At 33.3% G+C, this 19,409-nt stretch overlaps 1 protein-coding gene across 1 annotated transcript in view; it reads left to right on the forward strand.

Moving 5' to 3' along the window:
* Nucleotides 1-19,409, forward strand: part of CadN2 (Cadherin-N2) — a 421,364-nt gene that overhangs the window by 235,085 nt on the left and 166,870 nt on the right. The window contains exon 3 of the mRNA XM_073971018.1: nucleotides 12,087-12,230. Within this exon, the coding sequence (XP_073827119.1) occupies nucleotides 12,087-12,230 (144 nt within the window). The remainder of the gene's footprint in view (nucleotides 1-12,086; nucleotides 12,231-19,409) is intronic.

Here is a 19,409-nt window from a genome sequence, read left to right on the forward strand (position 1 = left end):
TGTTCACAAAGGCCTTTAAAAATTATTTTAAAAATCCACGCCTAAGGTGTTCACAAAGGCCTTTAAAAATTATTTTAAAAATCCACGCCTAAGGTGTTCACAAAGGCCTTTAAAAATTATTTTAAAAATCCACGTGTTCACAAAGGCCTTTAAAAATTATTTTAAAAATCCACGCCTAAGGTGTTCACAAAGGCCTTTAAAAATTATTTTAAAAATCCACGTGTTCACAAAGGCCTTTAAAAATTATTTTAAAAATCCACGTCTAAGGTGTTCACAAAGGCCTTTAAAAATTATTTTAAAAATCCACGCCTAAGGTGTTCACAAAGGCCTTTAAAAATTATTTTAAAAATCCACGCCTAAGGTGTTCACAAAGGCCTTTAAAAATTATTTTAAAAATCCACGCCTAAGGTGTTCACAAAGGCCTTTAAAAATTATTTTAAAAATCCACGCCTAAGGTGTTCACAAAGGCCTTTAAAAATTATTTTAAAAATCCACGCCTAAGGTGTTCACAAAGGCCTTTAAAAATTATTTTAAAAATCCACGCCTAAGGTGTTCACAAAGGCCTTTAAAAGTTATTTTAAAAATCCACGCCTAAGGTGTTCACAAAGGCCTTTAAAAATTATTTTAAAAATCCACGCCTAAGCTGTTCCCAAAGGCTTTTAAGAATTATTTTAAAAATCCACGCCTAAGCTGTTCCCAAAGACCTTTAAAATTATTTTAAAAATCCACGCCTAAGGTGTTCACAAAGGTCTTTAAAAATTAGTTTAAAAATTGTTCCCGAAGGTAGTCTTTGTGTTCTTGATTAGAGTGACCATTCTTCCTGGGCAAGATCATTCTGTCATGTCATGTCCAGAACACATTGAATATCCCTGCTCTCACTAACTAGAACTAAGAACTTTTTGTTTATAACTATTCATAGACAAAAGATACATTAACAAAAACTTTTAACTTTCTTTCCCACGATAATCCCATAAAATATTTTCCCCATTACATTTTTTTAAATAAATCACAAATATTTCAAAAATCTCAATTTTAAATTTATTATTAGCAAAAAACACAATGGACAGCAAATATTTCATAGAATGTAATAATACATTTAGCTGTAGGCGACACTCAAACAAAATTAAAGCGTTATTTAATCCATAAAGAAAACACTCCTCCACACAATAAATAAACAAATACACAGACAAACTAAAAAATTTTCCACACAGTTATACAATTGATTTACAAAAAGCAAAAGGATGTTTATTCTTGTTTTTTTTTTCAAGTTGCCCTCGGCTTTACCATTTACGATCTATAGTAGCATTTTTATTTCTTTATGTCCCGTCCAATACAAAGTGTCAAAAGCAATTTCACAACCGTTTTATCCTCTTCTTTATTGCTGGTATTGTGTCATTCATTTTTACATTGGTGTTGGTCATGCTGTCACCGTTGTTGATATTTTCTTTTTTGACGTTTTTTGTTGTTTTTTGTATTGTCTCCAACTGATAATAAATATAAAGAGACAAATGGCTACTTCATTCACAATGAAAAACGATAAATACAAATATTCATCGTCGAAGATGTCCCGTTGTATGATGAAGAGAGAGAGTGAGAGAACGACAAAACGTGTTACATGTCAATGTCATTTAGTGAAAATTGTTAGAAGAAAATCGAACAGAAATAGCTAAAGTTGTTAAGTTTTTTTCTTAAACCTTGGTTTTGTTGTGTGACTAAAGTTGTAGTGAAGGCATAATTCGTCAATACCATGATATGACCTGACCAAGGCAATCGTTGGAACTCTTTCCTTACTTTTAACTGAGTCATTGTCGTGTGCAGTTTGTGGTTCATATGTCAGCGATAGTCTTGCAAACGCTATTGACCTAGTGATCTTTCAGAACATTCTTCTCTCGAAAACACCAAGTACTGAGGCGATTGGAAAACATATTTTCGTTTTTAATTAATTAAAAATTTTGAATGGAAGTGTTTGGCTTTTTCTGGGTCTCTATCAATAAATGATGTAGTGGAAATCACAAGCACAACAGACAATTGTTGTAAATTTACCTGAGGGGTTTAGTACTTAAAAAAACTATTAAAGAAAATTGGAACTACAATAAATGTTTTTGGAACTTTTTTTGGTAGAGGTACGACAAAAGTTTGGATGGAGGAACATAGCTAAATCAAGTCATTATAATATCCAAAGGACAATTTCTTGGTGTGATCTTTCGTGTGTGGTATTTCGATAAGACAATTTGTTTAAATATGTGAATACATCATCATTTGCGATATAAATTAAATACACAAACATATTAAAATATTTAAATTAGTTGTGGACAAACAATATACCTACATATGTATGTATCTTTTTCTTTGAAAAAACATTTTTGTTGTTGTTTGTACATATTAATATCTATTTTAAAAACAAAACCCCAGGGTCCAATGACAACTTTTGTATGTTCTACATTTCCAGCGTTTGTGGTCAACCAATGTTTCTCTCATGTTTTGATTTAAACTTTAAACTCTTACCCTCATGAACAAATGTGTATTAAAGTAATATCTTTATATGTATGTAAAACTAATAAATAAACAGTTGTAATAGCAGCTTAAAACTTATTCACAAATAACAAAGACAATATTTACTTTAGGGATTTATATTTGGGTAAATTTCTAATGGTAGAGATTTAAATATTTTAAAAAAGTGGTTCAATATTTTGCTACAATACCTATGTGTGTCTGTGAACAAAGTTATTATTTTTGTGGCTTTCGCAAAACATTTGTAAAGGTGTAATACAAAAAAAATATAATGATATGATATATGCATTCACCACAATGCACAGTGGCCAATTTTACGAAAAACCTGGCCAAAACTCTAAAAATAAATGGATTTAGACTTAACCATGGTCTAAATCGCTGGTTATTATTTTTCATATTTGTTAACCTTCAGGCGGTCATTAAAGGGGTTTTTTTGGTCCCTTCTCCTATAAAATGTGATTGTGTCAGATCAAAATATTCTACAAATTTGTTCGCCATGCAATTTTACTATAGGTCCTAGAATACACCAAAACTCTGTATGTAACCTAAACTCCAGAAATATGCAAAATTATAAACAAATTTTACGGTTAAGGGCGTACTTCATGTGGGTTTTGGCAAAATTGTCATACAAAGCATCATTTTAGAAGAATGGCGTCAAAGACAAAAATATTCTCCGCTAAATTTCACTGTAAGCCACCAAAGAAATTAAATCTCTATTTGCATTACATACCAAGGAAATATCGGTATCAATTTTCCCAAAAAACCAAGAAACTAAAATAGAGTTGCAAGCTTCCACCATTTCTACAGTGCAAATAATGATTATTTTGCCTCGGGAAATGTCTACTGGTTTTTCTTTATAATATTCATTATACCTGCCACAGAAATTCTACCTAGTTTCTTTCTGTGTATAGGAAAGACCTTTTTTTCTTGATAGTTTGTTGTGTCAGACCCAGAGCAATAACAATCACCTGATATTTTAATGATCAACTTATCTTAATGCCATCATTAATGCCCGTATTATGGAATGGAAGTCGTATGCATTTGAAGTTTCTCGATCAAAATTACCCAATTTTCAGTAGAATTTCAAGATTATTTTGCACCATCTCTCTTCATTCCTTCGTTTTTCTTTAGTTTTTTTATAAATCTAAGAAGAAACTGTCAATTTATGCCAAATTGTTAACGTATTATAGACAATTAAAGTCCACAGCTTTCATAAGGTCTTATTTCCCCGGTATTAAAGTCATAGTTCGACCAATTTTAGCGTTTTAAACTTGAAATAGCTTTTTTTTATTCCAATTTTAAAGAATCGTAACAGTAGCATTCAAAATTTACATTTTTACTCAAGTTATTAAAAAATGTGCTATTCCGATGAAACAATTTAAACCGTACAACCTTTGGGATTTTTGAAAGAAAATTAAAAAAAAAAATATAACGATACGTTATCGAAGCCGAACTTTCTGTTGAAAGATACTTCATAAAATTACAAAACAAGATATATAAACTTTCCCGAGGTTATTCCACGGATATCGACTAAACTGAAGTAACAAAAAGCAATTTCAAATGTGCTATTGACATGAAACAGAGTGTATATTCTTGATCAGCATAAAATTCTGAGTCGATATAGTAATGTTCAATCACTCTAGCGTCCACAAAAATACAGCGCTCTAGTATTTTGACCTCCATAGGCAGATCAAGTTCGAAGATGGACTATATCGGTCCACATTTTGGTATAGCCCCCATACAATGGTACCTCTCTAATTTCGGTATTTTGGAGATTTTACCTATATTTTTTACCGAACTACCTGTAATTTGACGTTGGGGTTCCCAGTGGTCAAAAAAATACTTCACTAAAAATTATAAAGATAGGCCCCATATAATGGTACCTCCCGGTTTTCGATATGTTTTCAGTTACATTTTGTGACCAAACTACCTGTAATTTTATATTTACCGATTTTCGGTATTTTGATTTTAACTACAATTTTTAACCGTACTATCTGTAATTTGGCGTTAAAGTTTGTCGGTGGACACGAAACTTCTCCACCAAAAATCGTCGATATAGGTCGTCGTTTTCGTATAGCCCCTATATAGCGGTACCTCCCGATTTTGGTTATTTTGAGGATTTTTTCTGCAATTTTGACCGAACTATCTGTAATTTGGCTTCTAAGGTTCTCGGTGGCCACGAAACTTCTCCACCAAAAACAGTCAACATAGGTCCATGTTTTGGTATAGCCCCCATATAACGTTACCTCCCGATTTTCGGTATTTTGAGGATTTTAGCTATAAATTTTAACCGCACTACCTGTAATTTGACAGTTGAGGTACTCTGTGGTCACAAAACAAAAATCGTCAACATAGGTCCATATTTTAGTACAGCCCCAAATAACGGTAACTCCCAATTTTCGGTATTTTGAGAATTTTAGCTAAAAGTTTTAACCGAACTAGCTGTAATTTGACATTTGAATTTTCAGTGGTCACGAACGTAGGTCCATGTTTTGGTATAGATCCCATATAACGGTACATCCCGATTTTTGGTATTTTGAGGGTCTTAGCTACATTGTTTGACGGAACTACCCGTAATTTGACTTTTGAGGTTTCCTGCAGTTATAAAACTTTTCCACCAACAATTTTAAAGATAGGTATACACTTTGATATAGCCCAATAGGCGGTACCTTTGACCTGGCATAACACATTTTTTAGAATATGTTAGATAACTTACCCAGCAAAATAAATTGGAAGCAGTGCAATGTAGACTACTTCTATCACGGCATGTTTTGATGCAGTTCAAACGGAGTTATGAAAAAGGCACTCCATTCCTCACATTTTAACCGCTTTTGGATGCAATCTAAAGAATCACATCCATTTGCAGTTAAAATGCAGTGCTATGGAGTGCATCTTTCAGTAGTCACGCTCTTGTAAAAATCATGAGTGAAAATGCATAATTGGATGCACTTCCAGATTACATGTACATATAATTTAACTGCATCTTTGGAGGCAAACATTTTGCTGGGTAGGAATTGTGAATGGAAACTAATTATTTCATTTTTAATAAGACCGAACTTAACGCTTTTTATCTGTTTTTTTGTTTTGTTTTTGAAAACACGCTTTGATCGAATCTTTACGAAATCTTGGCGGTTAATGAGGGTCCTAGAGGGGAAGAAGACTATTGATTTTGGTGATGGCCGCATAATATTCAGGGGTAGGAATGGGCAAAAAACTTATTTGGAGAAGAAGTCAACATGAAAAATGTCCTTGAAAATCTAAATACTAAAAAAATCCTTTGAAAACATCCTTCAATTTGTTTCAAAACATATTTGTTAATATCCTTTATGTAGGGCAACACTTCCAGAAATTTTCACAACCTAGCTTTGTAAGTTATCTTTTAATAAATATTTACATGAAATTCTTCAAAGAAAACAAAACATTTTATTCTATATCAATATGCAACACGAACAAAATTAAAAAACAATCACCAACAAACCATATTCTGACACCGCAGCATGATAGAAAACCAAAAATAAGTAGACACGTGTCTCGGCGTTTTTCGCCATTACTTCCACTTTCGCGGTTATGGGCCCCCAAAAGTTTGAGGCCTTGTTATCATAAGGGATCATTTTGCCAGACTCATATCTTCTAAACCGCTAAGAATTTTAATTTGCTCTCGGAGGCAAAATTGTATCTCACGTCTTAAAGAACTAATTCTGAACACATAAGTTCCACCAAAACTCATGTTAAATTGTCAAGGTCAAATTTCCTTTATAAGCAGCATCGTGCGATGGATACAAGTATTTAAAATATTTTTTTTTTATATTGTCCTTAAAAATTTTGAATTCCTGTGTGGTGGTGTTCTTTTCAACTCACAGAATTCGACGAATTCTTAGTTGATACGTGCTGACATGTTGCAGAATATTTTGATTTTGGTGTTTCTTTGGAAAAGCCGAAAATTGAGTGTGATTCTCATTCATATGGGAATACTAGACACTTAAAGAGTTCGGGTTTTCGCTAAAAAGGCATCATTTCAAAAACTGAGAAGCCAATTGATAATTCCCTTCGCCGGGATGAAATCATGATATTGGTAGCGATCAGTAAAATTTTGCAACACTGTCAGTTCGTTTTGAAAAACATTACTCTCTGTAATTGAGGGTAATAAGTAAAGTTGAGCTAATGGGGGAATACTCCACTCAAGCAATCAATTTTGAATTCCTTTAAAAGGTCAACAGAACAGATGAGAAAACGAAAAATCTGAAGTACCATTTTACTCCATTTTGCCTAGAGTTGCAGACGTATGTATATAGTCCTGTTCATGTGTAATTTTGGCTGTTGGACGGTGTAATGAAACTAAACAATCTGAGTTATGGTAAAATATCAGAGTTATTGCAAAAGGCGCAAACCTAGAACAATTTTAATATTTTGTAATTTTCACTTTAATGACAAATACCACAGTAAAGAAAACACGATTTTCGTAGATTGTTTGGTTGATTCACTCTCTGTATTGCGGATGATGCTCTGCTATCAGTTTCAGAATTCAAGTTGCTCAAGAGGAATGAACGAATTTATTGAATTTTATACTACTTAGCTTCACTTTTGAGAAGCGACAAAGTCGTTTAGTCATGTATGATAAAACTTAGTAGTACATAGTTGCTTAAAGTAGTAGTATTAAATATATTTACAGAGGTGTATTTTTAGCTTTTAACTTTAAAAATGTAAATCAATCACAATAGGACAAAGGCTTAAAAGTGTTACTATTGAAATGTAGAGGGTGTTAAACTGTAATTATTGTAATGTTGATTGCTTCAATTGCTTATATTTGGTGTATTAAAGACATGTAAAATGCTTATCAAGAAGACCAGCTAAGTTCTCAGTTCCCAATCAGTACCAAGTAGATTAATTAAGTATTAACAAGTGAGGAAAGGCTATATTCGGGACGGGCCGACCATGTGATACCTTACACCACTACCCCTGTGCATAAACTTTTCACTTGTAAACATTTCTTTTAAGGGAATATAATCCAACTACCACCAAACATAATATGCCTCTTTCTCTCTGGGACCCCCATAAGCAACCAAAATTTCGTGACCATCCGACCAAAATTGCGACCTGTAGCGTGATTGCAAAAAAAAAATGGAAAAATGGAAGAATTCCATTGACAGGCCTTACCGTTAGAATACCTCTACTAGAAGCCGATATATTCACAAGGAATAAAAATTTGAATTTGTCTCCACATGAGTGTTTCCCCATTCCGACTTCTAAATATTATCCGAATATCACCAAAATGAGTAGGATTTTTACTCTGTGGGGCCCCCATCAACACCCAGAATTTCGTGTCTATCCGATAAAAATTCCAAACTGTAGCGTGATTACAAAAAATGGAAAAAAGTTATATTACTAACTTTTGCGATATCTCGGTTGTTTGCCCACATAAGCCAACATAAAGGAGATATTTTCTTCTTCCACGGACGAGCTTTCCTTTTGGAATACTCCCACCAGAAGCGGAGATATTCGCATAAGAAAAAAACGTTGACTTTTCTCCGCATACGCTTTTTGCTTATTCCGACTCCTAAATATTATCCGACCATCACCAAACTTAATATACTTCTTCCTCTGCGGTGCCCGCAAAAACTCCCAACAAATCGTGGAGGTCCGATCAAAATTGTGACCTGTAGCGTGATTACAAAAAAATCGGAAAATGGGATGCATTACCGAATATTGCGATATATCTGTTGTAAAAATTATATTTTCTTCTTTCCTTGCCAGGTTTTGCTTTTGATATACCTCTTAAAGAAACAGAGATATTGGCTTTGAAATAAAACGTTGACCTTATCTCCAAATAAGTTTTTGCCCATTCTGACCCCTAAATATTATCCAACCATCATCAAAATCAATAGGCTTCTTCTTCTGTGGGACTTCACTTAATCCCCAAAATTTCGTGACGATCCGATCAAAAATTGCGATCTGTAGCGCGATATCGAAAAAAAATTAAAATGGGATGTATTACCGACTATTGCTATATTTCCGTTATTTGGGCACCTACGCCAACCTACTTTGCATCATTGTAAAGGTGGGATATTCTACTTTCATAGTCAGGCTTTTCTTTTGGAAGCTCCACAATCAAAGCAGTGATATTCGTCATTATAATTAAAATCGCAAAAATTAAATGTTGGGTTGTATTAGCGACTATTGCGATATCTTCGTTGTTTGACCACCTACTACAACCTACTTTACATCGTTTTAAAGGTGACATTTTCTACTTTCATTAGCATTGCTGACTTTTTCTCCAAATAATTTTTTGACCATTCCGAGCCCTAAATATTATCTGACCATCACCAAAATCAATAGGCTTTCTTCCCTCAGGGACCTTCACCAACGCCCAAAATTTGGTGACGATCCGATAAAACTACGTCCTGTAGAGTGATTACAAGGTTTAGATGGACAGACGGATGCACATAGCCATATCGACTCAGCTCGTCGAGACATTTATTATGGTATATAAGTATGGGTCTACGACCATTATTTCAATGCGTTACAAAATTTATGGCCAAAAACTACTTATAATACCCTCCCACATAGTGGTGTAGGTTATAAATATTTTGGTTCAGTTCGCCTTATGTCAACGGACACACTTTGCTAGATCGACTCAGCTCATGCAGACATTTACCACACGGTGGTAAAGGGTATTATGCATCAAGATAGACCCAGGATTACTTTTGCTGATCTATATAGCGTCACATTCTGGGTCGATTTTTGAATGCTTGTCCACCTGTCTGTCTATCCGTCTGTCCATGCATTTTTGTAATCAAAGTACAGGTACACCATGTCTTTCCAATTTTAAAGAAATTCGAAAAATGTGACTTAGAAGTAATTTCTACAAATTGTAATAATATGTTGGTGGTGCAGGGAATCTCATAGTCGGCCACAACTGACTTTGATTCTTCCTTCCTGTTTGGATATATGAAGTTAGGTCGTTGATCATTATTTCGATATATTACAAACTTTTCATCCAAAACCAACTCATAATACCTACTACATGTTAGTGTAGCCTATAATAAGTTCTAATTTTGCTCGTTATCTAAACAATCCGCACAAAAAATATCGAAACTTTCGAGAAATATATGACTATATAGTTCGCAAACTTTCTGACAAGTTTTCCATGTTGCTTTTAATTCCATTTGGGAATTTCTTTTAATAATATAAAGTCATAAGTTTATGACAAAAACATCAACATAAATTGTTCGCAAATTGTGCTAGAGGTTAGGTGCTAGACAACATGCTCTTCTTAGATTGGTCAAAATATCATAAATATATTGTAATCTTATGAGCAGTTATCATATTTTCTTACATTTTATGTAACCACAAAATAATAAAAATATAGTAGAAACCATACAAAGAAAGAGAGGAAACATCAAGAACTAGGAACAAATGCAAATACAATCTAAATTTGCGTGGACATATCTCCAAGGATTTTGTGAAGGCTAAATATGCCTAAATTTGATAACAACAGCACCGCTTCAAACGTAGTATGGGATTATTGTTGATTTTTGTTTGGATGAATTATATTTATAGAATAGACAAAGCAATTATGTTGTATATGTTCTTTCATACTAGTTGTAAAAGTAAATGTTTTTCATTTAACATCCTAAAATATTTACGAAAAATTATTAGTTAGAGTCTTTAAAAATATGTAATTTTTTTTTCTAGAATTTCCTTCATAATAATTGTTTAAAGAATATATATTTTATATTGTTTTAGTTTTATAAACTTTGAATTGCTTTATTTTTTGTCGACTTGATGGATTGGTTCTCTCACACATATTGACCTCTTTGAAATAGTATTTTTACTGTAATATGTACATATTTATTTAATATGTAGGTATTTTTTTTATAAATAATTTAATTTAACGAACAAAAATTTAATTTATGCCACTACTAATATATTACTACAAAACCATTTAATAATTAAAGACCTATTGTTTTGTGCATATGAAACCATACAAAATATTTACAGAACAATAACTCTTTAATTATTTAAATATGTTTTTGCCTTATCACTTCAATAACTAAATTAAATCAAAAACAGTTTTTTTCTCGCACAAAACAATATTGTAGGAAATATAAAATTTAACATATATGTACGTACATATTTAATGCAAACATTAAATATACATATATTTTTTCTTATTTCAAATTTTCTTGCTTGACTTGCTGGCAATTATCAATATTTACATATGTGCAGAATCTGCAAGACTGCAAATTCAGTGAGTGATAGAATACATATGTTGAATGACGGCAGGAGACAAAATTTTCGTGTACATTGTTATTTAAATTGTTCAATAGAATGCAATCATGAGTGAAGAAATTCCAATTATACAATGTGAATATATTTTCTATATAAAATAATAAGTATAAAACATACACATAATTGTTATGGAAACTGTGTTATATGTGCATTTGGGTGTGTATAATATGTTCAAAGCAAATATTTGCATACATTTCAAATAAAAAAAGGGAAGAATGTTTACTTTCAATACCAAAGAAAGTTTTCTAAAAATAAAGTTGGTAGATTTTGAGCAAGTACAGTGGAACGTGGTAAAATCAAATAGATTTCTCTTTTTCAAAAATAAAGCTTTATGCAAACAACGTTTTTAGTCGACGTATGTTGTTTTCTGCTTTGAATACAAAGGGATCCTTAAAAATAATTTGTAGCCACGTTCCACTGCATTTTCTGTTTATATTATACAACACTAACATTTATATTTCAAATCAAAGTTTAAAGCCGAAAATGGAAGCACAAATTTCAATACAACAAATTGTGAGCAATCAAAAATTGTAAGCTTTGTTCATTGTTTCAAAAAATTGGCTATCCAAGTTATTCATAACAAAATTGGCTTGTATAATTTAAAACCAAAGAAAAATCTAAGAATGAAACAAATCGCGTAATTTATAGTCTAGAGAAAATGGGATATATGGAGGCTCCGTTCCAAAATAATTCAACAATTTTCATACTCCGTCATTCATGTGAAATGTAGAAGAAATCAGTTTTATCTCCTTATTGAAGATCAGGTGTATTCCTCAAGGACTTTCATAGCAGTCCAACATGTACTTTAATAGATGACATTTATGGAGGTTCTGATCTAAATAAATTGAAATATTTTAAGAACACTTTCATGTAAATAAAAAAGAATGCCAGAAAAATGGTCAACCACTATACGACACGTTTCGCAGTTTTATTTCCTTATTGAAGATCAGGAAACTCCTCAAGGGCTTTCATAGGAGTTCAACCAACATGTACTTTAATAGAAGACATTTATGGAGATTCCATTCTAAATAAATTGAAATATTTTAAGAACACTTTCATGTAAATAAAAAGGATGCCAGAGCAATTGTCATTACTAAACCACTATCCGACTTGTTTCGCACTTTGTGACGGTGCTCATCAGGTTGATTAAATTGGGGCAGTCCGGCTATGCTTCCTCCCTAAAGTTACGTTATATATAAACCGGATTTATTACTAATTTTTACTACCATATTGCTTTATATTACGAAATATCTAATTTATTCTTTTTTCCATATTTCTCATTACAGTTACAAAATTTGTACGCATTGGTATTGCCGATAAAAACGATTCACCGCCTTATTTTGATAAATTTTTATACGAAACTGAAATCGATGAAAATGCCGATTTACAAACAACAGTACTCACAGTCAATGCCAAGGATCACAATGAGTGTAAGTATCATATAATACATTTCAAATACAAATATTAACATACAAAAAGTTTCTGAAAAGGTTTCTCAAAAATGGCAAAGATGTGAAAACAAATCTTTCGAAATGTACAAAAATACCAGAATTAGGGCGATGGTAGAGAGGGGCTTGGCTAAATGCTCTAGTCCCCACAAGGATACGGGTAGGTTTTCACTGAATATCTAGGACAATACAACCTAACCAAAGCAAGGATATGCAAGGATTAAACTGCAAGTATACTAGAAAAAGAGATCAGGGATAATGAGGAAGATTCTAAAGATTCTACTGTAAGAGGCCTTAATAAGTTCGCAAGGGGAGGTTTCTAAAGACTTTACTGCAAGAAACCTTTATTAGTACACCAGCAAAGATGATAAGGTTACGTAATACTACTGCTGCAAAAAAACTTAATTAGTACTCAAGCAATCATCTAACAGGCATTAGCAGTAATACTACTGCAATAGACCTTAATAAATACTCAAGAAAATTCACTCAAGGAAAATTCTACAAGACATCTTAATAAGTACTCAAGCAAATATTTAAAAAAATATTAATGAATTATTTTGCGAGATATTTTAATAAGGATATGCAAGGATTCTACACCAAGGAACGTTAAGGACCTAAAATGTTACTCAATATTACTACTCTAGGATAGATTAATACGTACTCAAGAACGTATCCGACCCGATTTCTATACATTTTTGTAGAATTCGTTTTTTAGCCACAACAATGAACTGGTGCATTTGTTTTTATCGATTGGAAAATAATTTTGGTCTGTACAGCGATTTTCTGAAAATTCGTCTTTGGGCACCGTACAAAGTACTATGGAAATAAAGATCGGTCATGCGGCACGATCGTCACATAAATATTTGTGGAAATCTTTTTTAACCACAAAATATTTGCGGCTGTTAGAGAATTTTTCGTGGAAATGCGCTTTGGCCCCACACAAATTACTATGGAAACAAAGATCGCTCGAGTGGAACTGGTTAACGTTAAACGATCGTCATAAAATTTCATATGTAAGGTTTTTGGGTGAAATGGAAAACAATTTCTCGTTAGAGTCGAGCTTAATGATCGAAGATCTTCTGCCAGTAAAACAAGGAAAGCCGAAGATTCGAACCCACACAACTAAAAGCGTTTTTCTTAGAAACCATACAGGTTTAAATGAGAAAAAAAATCTCATCACTGTGAGAAATGAATTTTCGATGACAGAGAACACTATACAGCCAATGTGTCTGATGAGCTGCTACCAACAGCGAAACCAAGTCACATAATGTTGGTTGTGTGGGTTCGAGTCATGGGGTTTCCTTTTTCATTTGCAAACAATATTCGATCATTGAGCTCGATTCTAACGAGAAATTAATTAAAAACAAGTAAGATAGTGTTAAAGTCGGAGAGCGCCGACCATGTTATACCCTACTCCACTACACCTAGGCACTGTTTTTCAAGGAATTTCTTTTATATGATTGCGACATATTTTAGCCGTCCGTTCATACATACATAAGTTGATATATATGGTAACATAACAGAGATATAAAACATACATAACTTTCATAACCGTCATAACTGAAACGTATGGTATTATTTTCCGTATTTAATAATGACCAATCGGAGCTTTTTCTCTACATTTTATTACAATAAGTTAGAAAGTATCAGTCAATTGTGCCGATGGAGATATACCCTCAGCCCCGGACACCAAGAAAATAAGTAAACTCAATACTTATAACGTCTCTATGTTTTCTTTTAAAACCAAATCGGTTTCTCCCTTCGAGGGTTATCTTAGGCACTAGTCAGTTTAGTTGGCATCATCTCAGGAAGTATGGACTTGCCACAAACAAAAGTGCAACGTCGTAATAGGGGCCGCAAGGCGAACATGTTTCAAACAAATTCAAAACGGTTCGAGAAGAGCTGTCAAACTATACTTCTCCCAAAGGAGTGGACAGATATAGTCCATATTCCAACCTGATATATGCATGGAAGTAATATTTCCACATCCCTAGTTTTGATCAATTCGGTTAGTCCCTTCTGGAACTATCGTGCGAATAATCTTAGCGAGGCTTTCAGAACTTTTGGGGGGGTAATTAATGGAAGGGGTAGACCGATATGGTCCATCTTCAAACTTAAACTAAGTTTGGACAAAATTTAAGAGACCTAAAATGTTAACCAAATAGGCTGATTCCTCGAGAGTTATCGTGCGCACCAGCCAGACAAACGGACGGACATGGGTAAATCGACTCAAAATTGTCTGAAATGAATTTCGTCCAAACATACTTGGGGTCTAAAATCATTATTTCGATAAACTCGTTGGCATAAATATTAAGGGTATAAACAAATATTAAAGGAATTTTAGATATAGTTTTCGGTGATTTTTTTCGAATCGATCAATGAAAAGAACCAATATTTCGAGGTACTATTACATTACTTTTTACCAAAGGTATCACAAAAACTTCAAAACCTGGGAATCCTTCTTTCATGATTTGAAAATTTTTCTATCATGATTGTGACGTTTTGTAACAAGGAATGTAAATGTAGTTCTATGCAAGAAAATCACAGCAATAAAAAAACACTTATATATGTTAGTCCGTAGTTCAGTTATCTAACCGCTATATTCATGTTGGTTTTCAAGTTTATTTTCCAAGATTGCTGAAATATGTCTCCTAGAAATAAAATATGGGCCAAAAATTTAATTTTGATATTTTTCCCACAAAAGTTCACCCGCTATGAACTATACACTCATTATCCAAAATAGTTGGCATCTCCCTTGACCAAAATTATTACCTCGTGTAAACATTTGTCAGTATTGAACTATAACTTCAAACTCTAGCGTGGTTATGGTTACTATACACAGAATTAATTCTGTAAAATTTCTGTATATACTAGGCTTTAACTCTGTTATCCGAGTACGTACATCAACATAATTGGCATCTATGAAAGGTCGAGAGATCGTCTTCCAAAAATAACTCACGTGGGCGAAATGCGTTTACCAGGAACAAAGATTAAGATATACATTTTAAATTTTTTCCAATTTTCACGCAAAAGTTTCGGTCATTTCATCATGTAAAATTGCAATATTCTTTTCTGTTATAAGCTCACACCTTAATTAAAAATTGGAGCTGATCGGACTATGATTGCGACCTACAGAGCAAATACAAATTCGGATAAAAATTTTGGTTATGGTCAATTTCACCCCCTAAATATTTCACGATCATCACCAATAACAATATCGATCTCTTCTGATGTGAAACCGACCTCCATACCAAATTTCGTGACGATCGCTCAGTAGTGACGCACATCGCTATATCGCTTTATCTCGTCGAGATATGAAAAATGGTATATAACATAGGGGGTCTACGACGAATATTTCGCTGTGTTAAATGCATTTTTAGCAAAACAAACTTATAATACCCTTCTCACATTGTGGAGTAGGGTATAATTAATATTAAAACAAGTAAGCCAAGGCTATAGTCGGACGGGGACGACCATGTGTTACCCTACACCTTTACCACTGGGAATTAGCTTTTCACAAATCAAAATTTCTTTATGGAACAAATAAACTTATTGTAAGAAATAACTTTGTGGATTCTGGTACAGTATCACACCAAGCTTAAATAATAATATAATAATTGTTTCACAAACATCTCAGAAAGGGAAAAGGGAGACTTATCTCATATCAATGAGTGAGTGTACCCCGATTCATATTCGCTCAATGATATGAGACCCACAGCTTATCTCCGAGTCCAAGCGGCGTGCCCTAAGACACCACATGTAGAGAAGTTTTATATGGATGAAATACTCAGAAAATGTCGCAAACCTTACTGAAGGATATTTTTCCACCGTTGAAAATTTGATTTTGCCTGGCTGGGGAATCGTTACGCAAAAAGGTAGCAAATAGGGACGGAGAACCCGAAATCCCGAATCCCGAAAACCCGGGTCTTTTCGGGATTTAGCAAATCCCGAATCCCGGGATTTATTTCTTTTGGTTCCCGCGACTTCATGACATTTTATTCACATATGGAAAATAAGCATCTGTAAAATGAGTTGTTGAAAATATAATTGATCAATTACGCCACTAAGTTTATACTTTTAAATACATTTAGAACATGTTCCATAAATGAATATGTCAAACAGAGTTTCTTAAAAAATAGTTAAAGTTTGAACGAAAAAAGAAAAAGAGAGAAAACGTTGTGTTTACTTCAAAGCGATTCACATCCAAGGCATCCACTAATGCAGGTCATTTGAAATACCATACGGAAGCTATCCGAGTTATACCCATAGCACTCGATTCGGATCGTTAATAGGTTCCAAAAACCTGCGACTCAAAGTGAACTAGGCAAAGTGTCTTCCAGAAACATCAGAAATATAACGACGCGCAGTGAATATGGGTACTAACACGGGTACTTAAATAACACAAAGGATTTAATGTATTAAAAAACATCACGGTGTGCCTTAACCAAATTTAAATGTAAGGTGCTTACATAGATGAGAAATATCAAGAAACCAAAAAATTCGCCGGAGGGATTTTCAAATAAATCGCGATTTAAGTTCACATTTTTAGGGGTTCTTTAGGTTTTCACGATTTTGCTTGGAAACCGCGATTCCTATGTAAATAGGCCTAAAGAGATATAGAAGTTCAAATTGAGACAATGCACTGACTGTATCTCCTCCTTATAAAACAATATCATGCTCAGTGCGCCTTAACTAACTTTTGACATGGGAATATTTCGCGGATTCTGAAACAGCAATGTTCATAGATAAGAAGAATAAAATAAACAGAAAAAATCGCCGGAGGGATTTTTCAATAAATCGCGATCAAAATTCACAATTTTAGAGTTTTTTTAGGTTTTCACGATTTTGCTTGGAAACCGCACGTCGTATCGAACGGAGTCTAATGAAAATGTTGTAGCTGTAAAAGTTTTCTACAAGACTGACGTTCAGGTTTTTCCTAGGTTTTACCGTTTTTGAGATATAGAGGTTCAGTTCAAATTTTAAGGTTTTTATCTTAAGTCTTCAAGATTTTGCTTGGAAACCGCAAGACATATCAAAATGGGTCTAAAGAAAATGTTGAAGCTGTGAAAATTATCTACAAGATTGGATGATTTATTTTTTCCTATGTTGTAAAATTTTCAAGATATATCAGTTTAATTTGGGAAATTGCAGTAATGACATTGTTTTATGAGGAGGCGATACAGTCAGTGCATTGTCTCAATTTGAACTTCTATATCTCAAAATCGGTAAAACCTACGAAAATGTCATAAAGGTCAATCTTCTGGAGAATTTTCACAGCTACAACATTTTCTTTAGGCCAATTTACATAGGACTCGCGGTTTCCAAGCAAAATCGTGAAAACCTAAAGAACCCCTAAAAATGTGAACTTAAATCACGATTTATTTGAAAATCCCTCCGGCGATTTTTTTTAATTCTTGATATTTCTCATCTATGAGCATAGTAGTTTCAGAGTTTGCAAAAACTTCTTAGGTGTAAGCACCTTCCATTTTGATAGGGAGTAATTTCTGAGTTCGTTGGATACAGCTTTATTTTTCATATTAGTACTATATTTTTTATTCAAATACTATTTGCATTTTTTAATTGGATCAATTTAATTGAATTTTCAATAAAAATTTAATTTTTTACTTTACAAATATTCGAATTCCGACAAATCCGGCAGTCCCGAAATTGCCCAAAAAAAATCCCAAAAACCCGGGATAAGGAATTTCGAAATCCCGAATTGAAAACCTGTCCCGTTCGACATCCCTAGTAGCAAAGCGACCCATGCTGCAATGTATGTATAAAAATCCAATTGGACAATTAAAACGTTAGGGCACCATGTAATTTGAAATAATGCAAAAACTGGGAATAGGAAAATGTGGTTCTCTACACAAAACACATTATATATTAAGCAGTAGGTCCGTTATCTAGCAGACACGTGATTGCAATTTGCATCAGGGAGAAGATTAGTAGTTTTATTTCCATATGTAGTCTACTTTGCCGGCATATGCCCTCCAGGAAATAAAATATAGACCAAACATTTTTTTTGTATATTTCATACAAAACCAATGGTCCATTTCGCCCGCTAAATAATATCAGATCATCATCCAAAATTGTAAGCATATTCTTCTACCTAAACGTTTACCTCGTGCAAAATTTCGTGATAATTGAGCTATAATTGCGAACTCTAGCATGATTATGATAACACTACAAACAAATAACTGGGTATATAAAGCTGTAACTCTGTTATCTTATCATGTACACCAACACAATTGAAATCAATAGAAAGGTCGAGCGTTCTTTTTCCAAGTAGAATGTCTCTTCTAGGAAAAAAGATATAAGCTGTATATTAAAAATTCTCACACTTTTCACACAAAGTTGTGGTCCATTTAACCCTTTAAATATTATCTGATCACGATCTCAAATTGCAAGCTTCTTCTTTGTTATATACCCTTACCCTATTTAAAATTTCGAGGCTATCGGACTATTATTGCGACCTACAGAGCAGCTACAAAATCGGATAAAAATTATGTTTTTGGTCCATTTAATCATCACCAATTAAAATAGCGATCTATTCTGATGTGAAACCGACCTCCATACAAAATTTAGTGACGATCGGTCAATAATTGCGGCCTTGAGTTTGATAACAATTTATAATTTACAGACGGACGGACGGACACACATCTCAAAATCGCTTTATCTCGCCGAGATATGATAATTGGTATACCACATTGTGGGGCTCCGACGAATATTTCGCGGTGTTCATGAATTTTTACCAAAACAAACTTATAATACCCTTTCCACATAGTGGTGTAGGGTATTATTATTTATGCCCTAATAGGAAAAATTTTCAAAAAAAAACAAAAATATTTTCATTAATGTTCCTATTCCGCTGTATGTCTTTTTGGGTTACTTGTGCGCACCATTACTCTCGAATAGAACAACTGGATTGGTTTAATTATGCCCTCCACCATAATATGGAGGGTATAATTAAATTTGTCATTCCGTTTGTAACACATCGAAATATTCGTCGGAGACCCTATAAAGTATAATTAATCTTGACCAGCATAAAATTCACGTCGAAATAGATATGCCTGTCCGTCCGTCTTTGGTAAAGCAGTAATTTGGTATAGAAGTTTCAAAAAAAAAGAAAAATCAAATTATGATGAATTATTTTTTTAG

The sequence above is a fragment of the Musca autumnalis genome, unplaced genomic scaffold, assembly GCF_047663935.1.
Source record: "Musca autumnalis isolate F117 unplaced genomic scaffold, ASM4766393v1 scaffold_2, whole genome shotgun sequence".
Lineage (NCBI taxonomy): Eukaryota > Metazoa > Arthropoda > Insecta > Diptera > Muscidae > Musca > Musca autumnalis.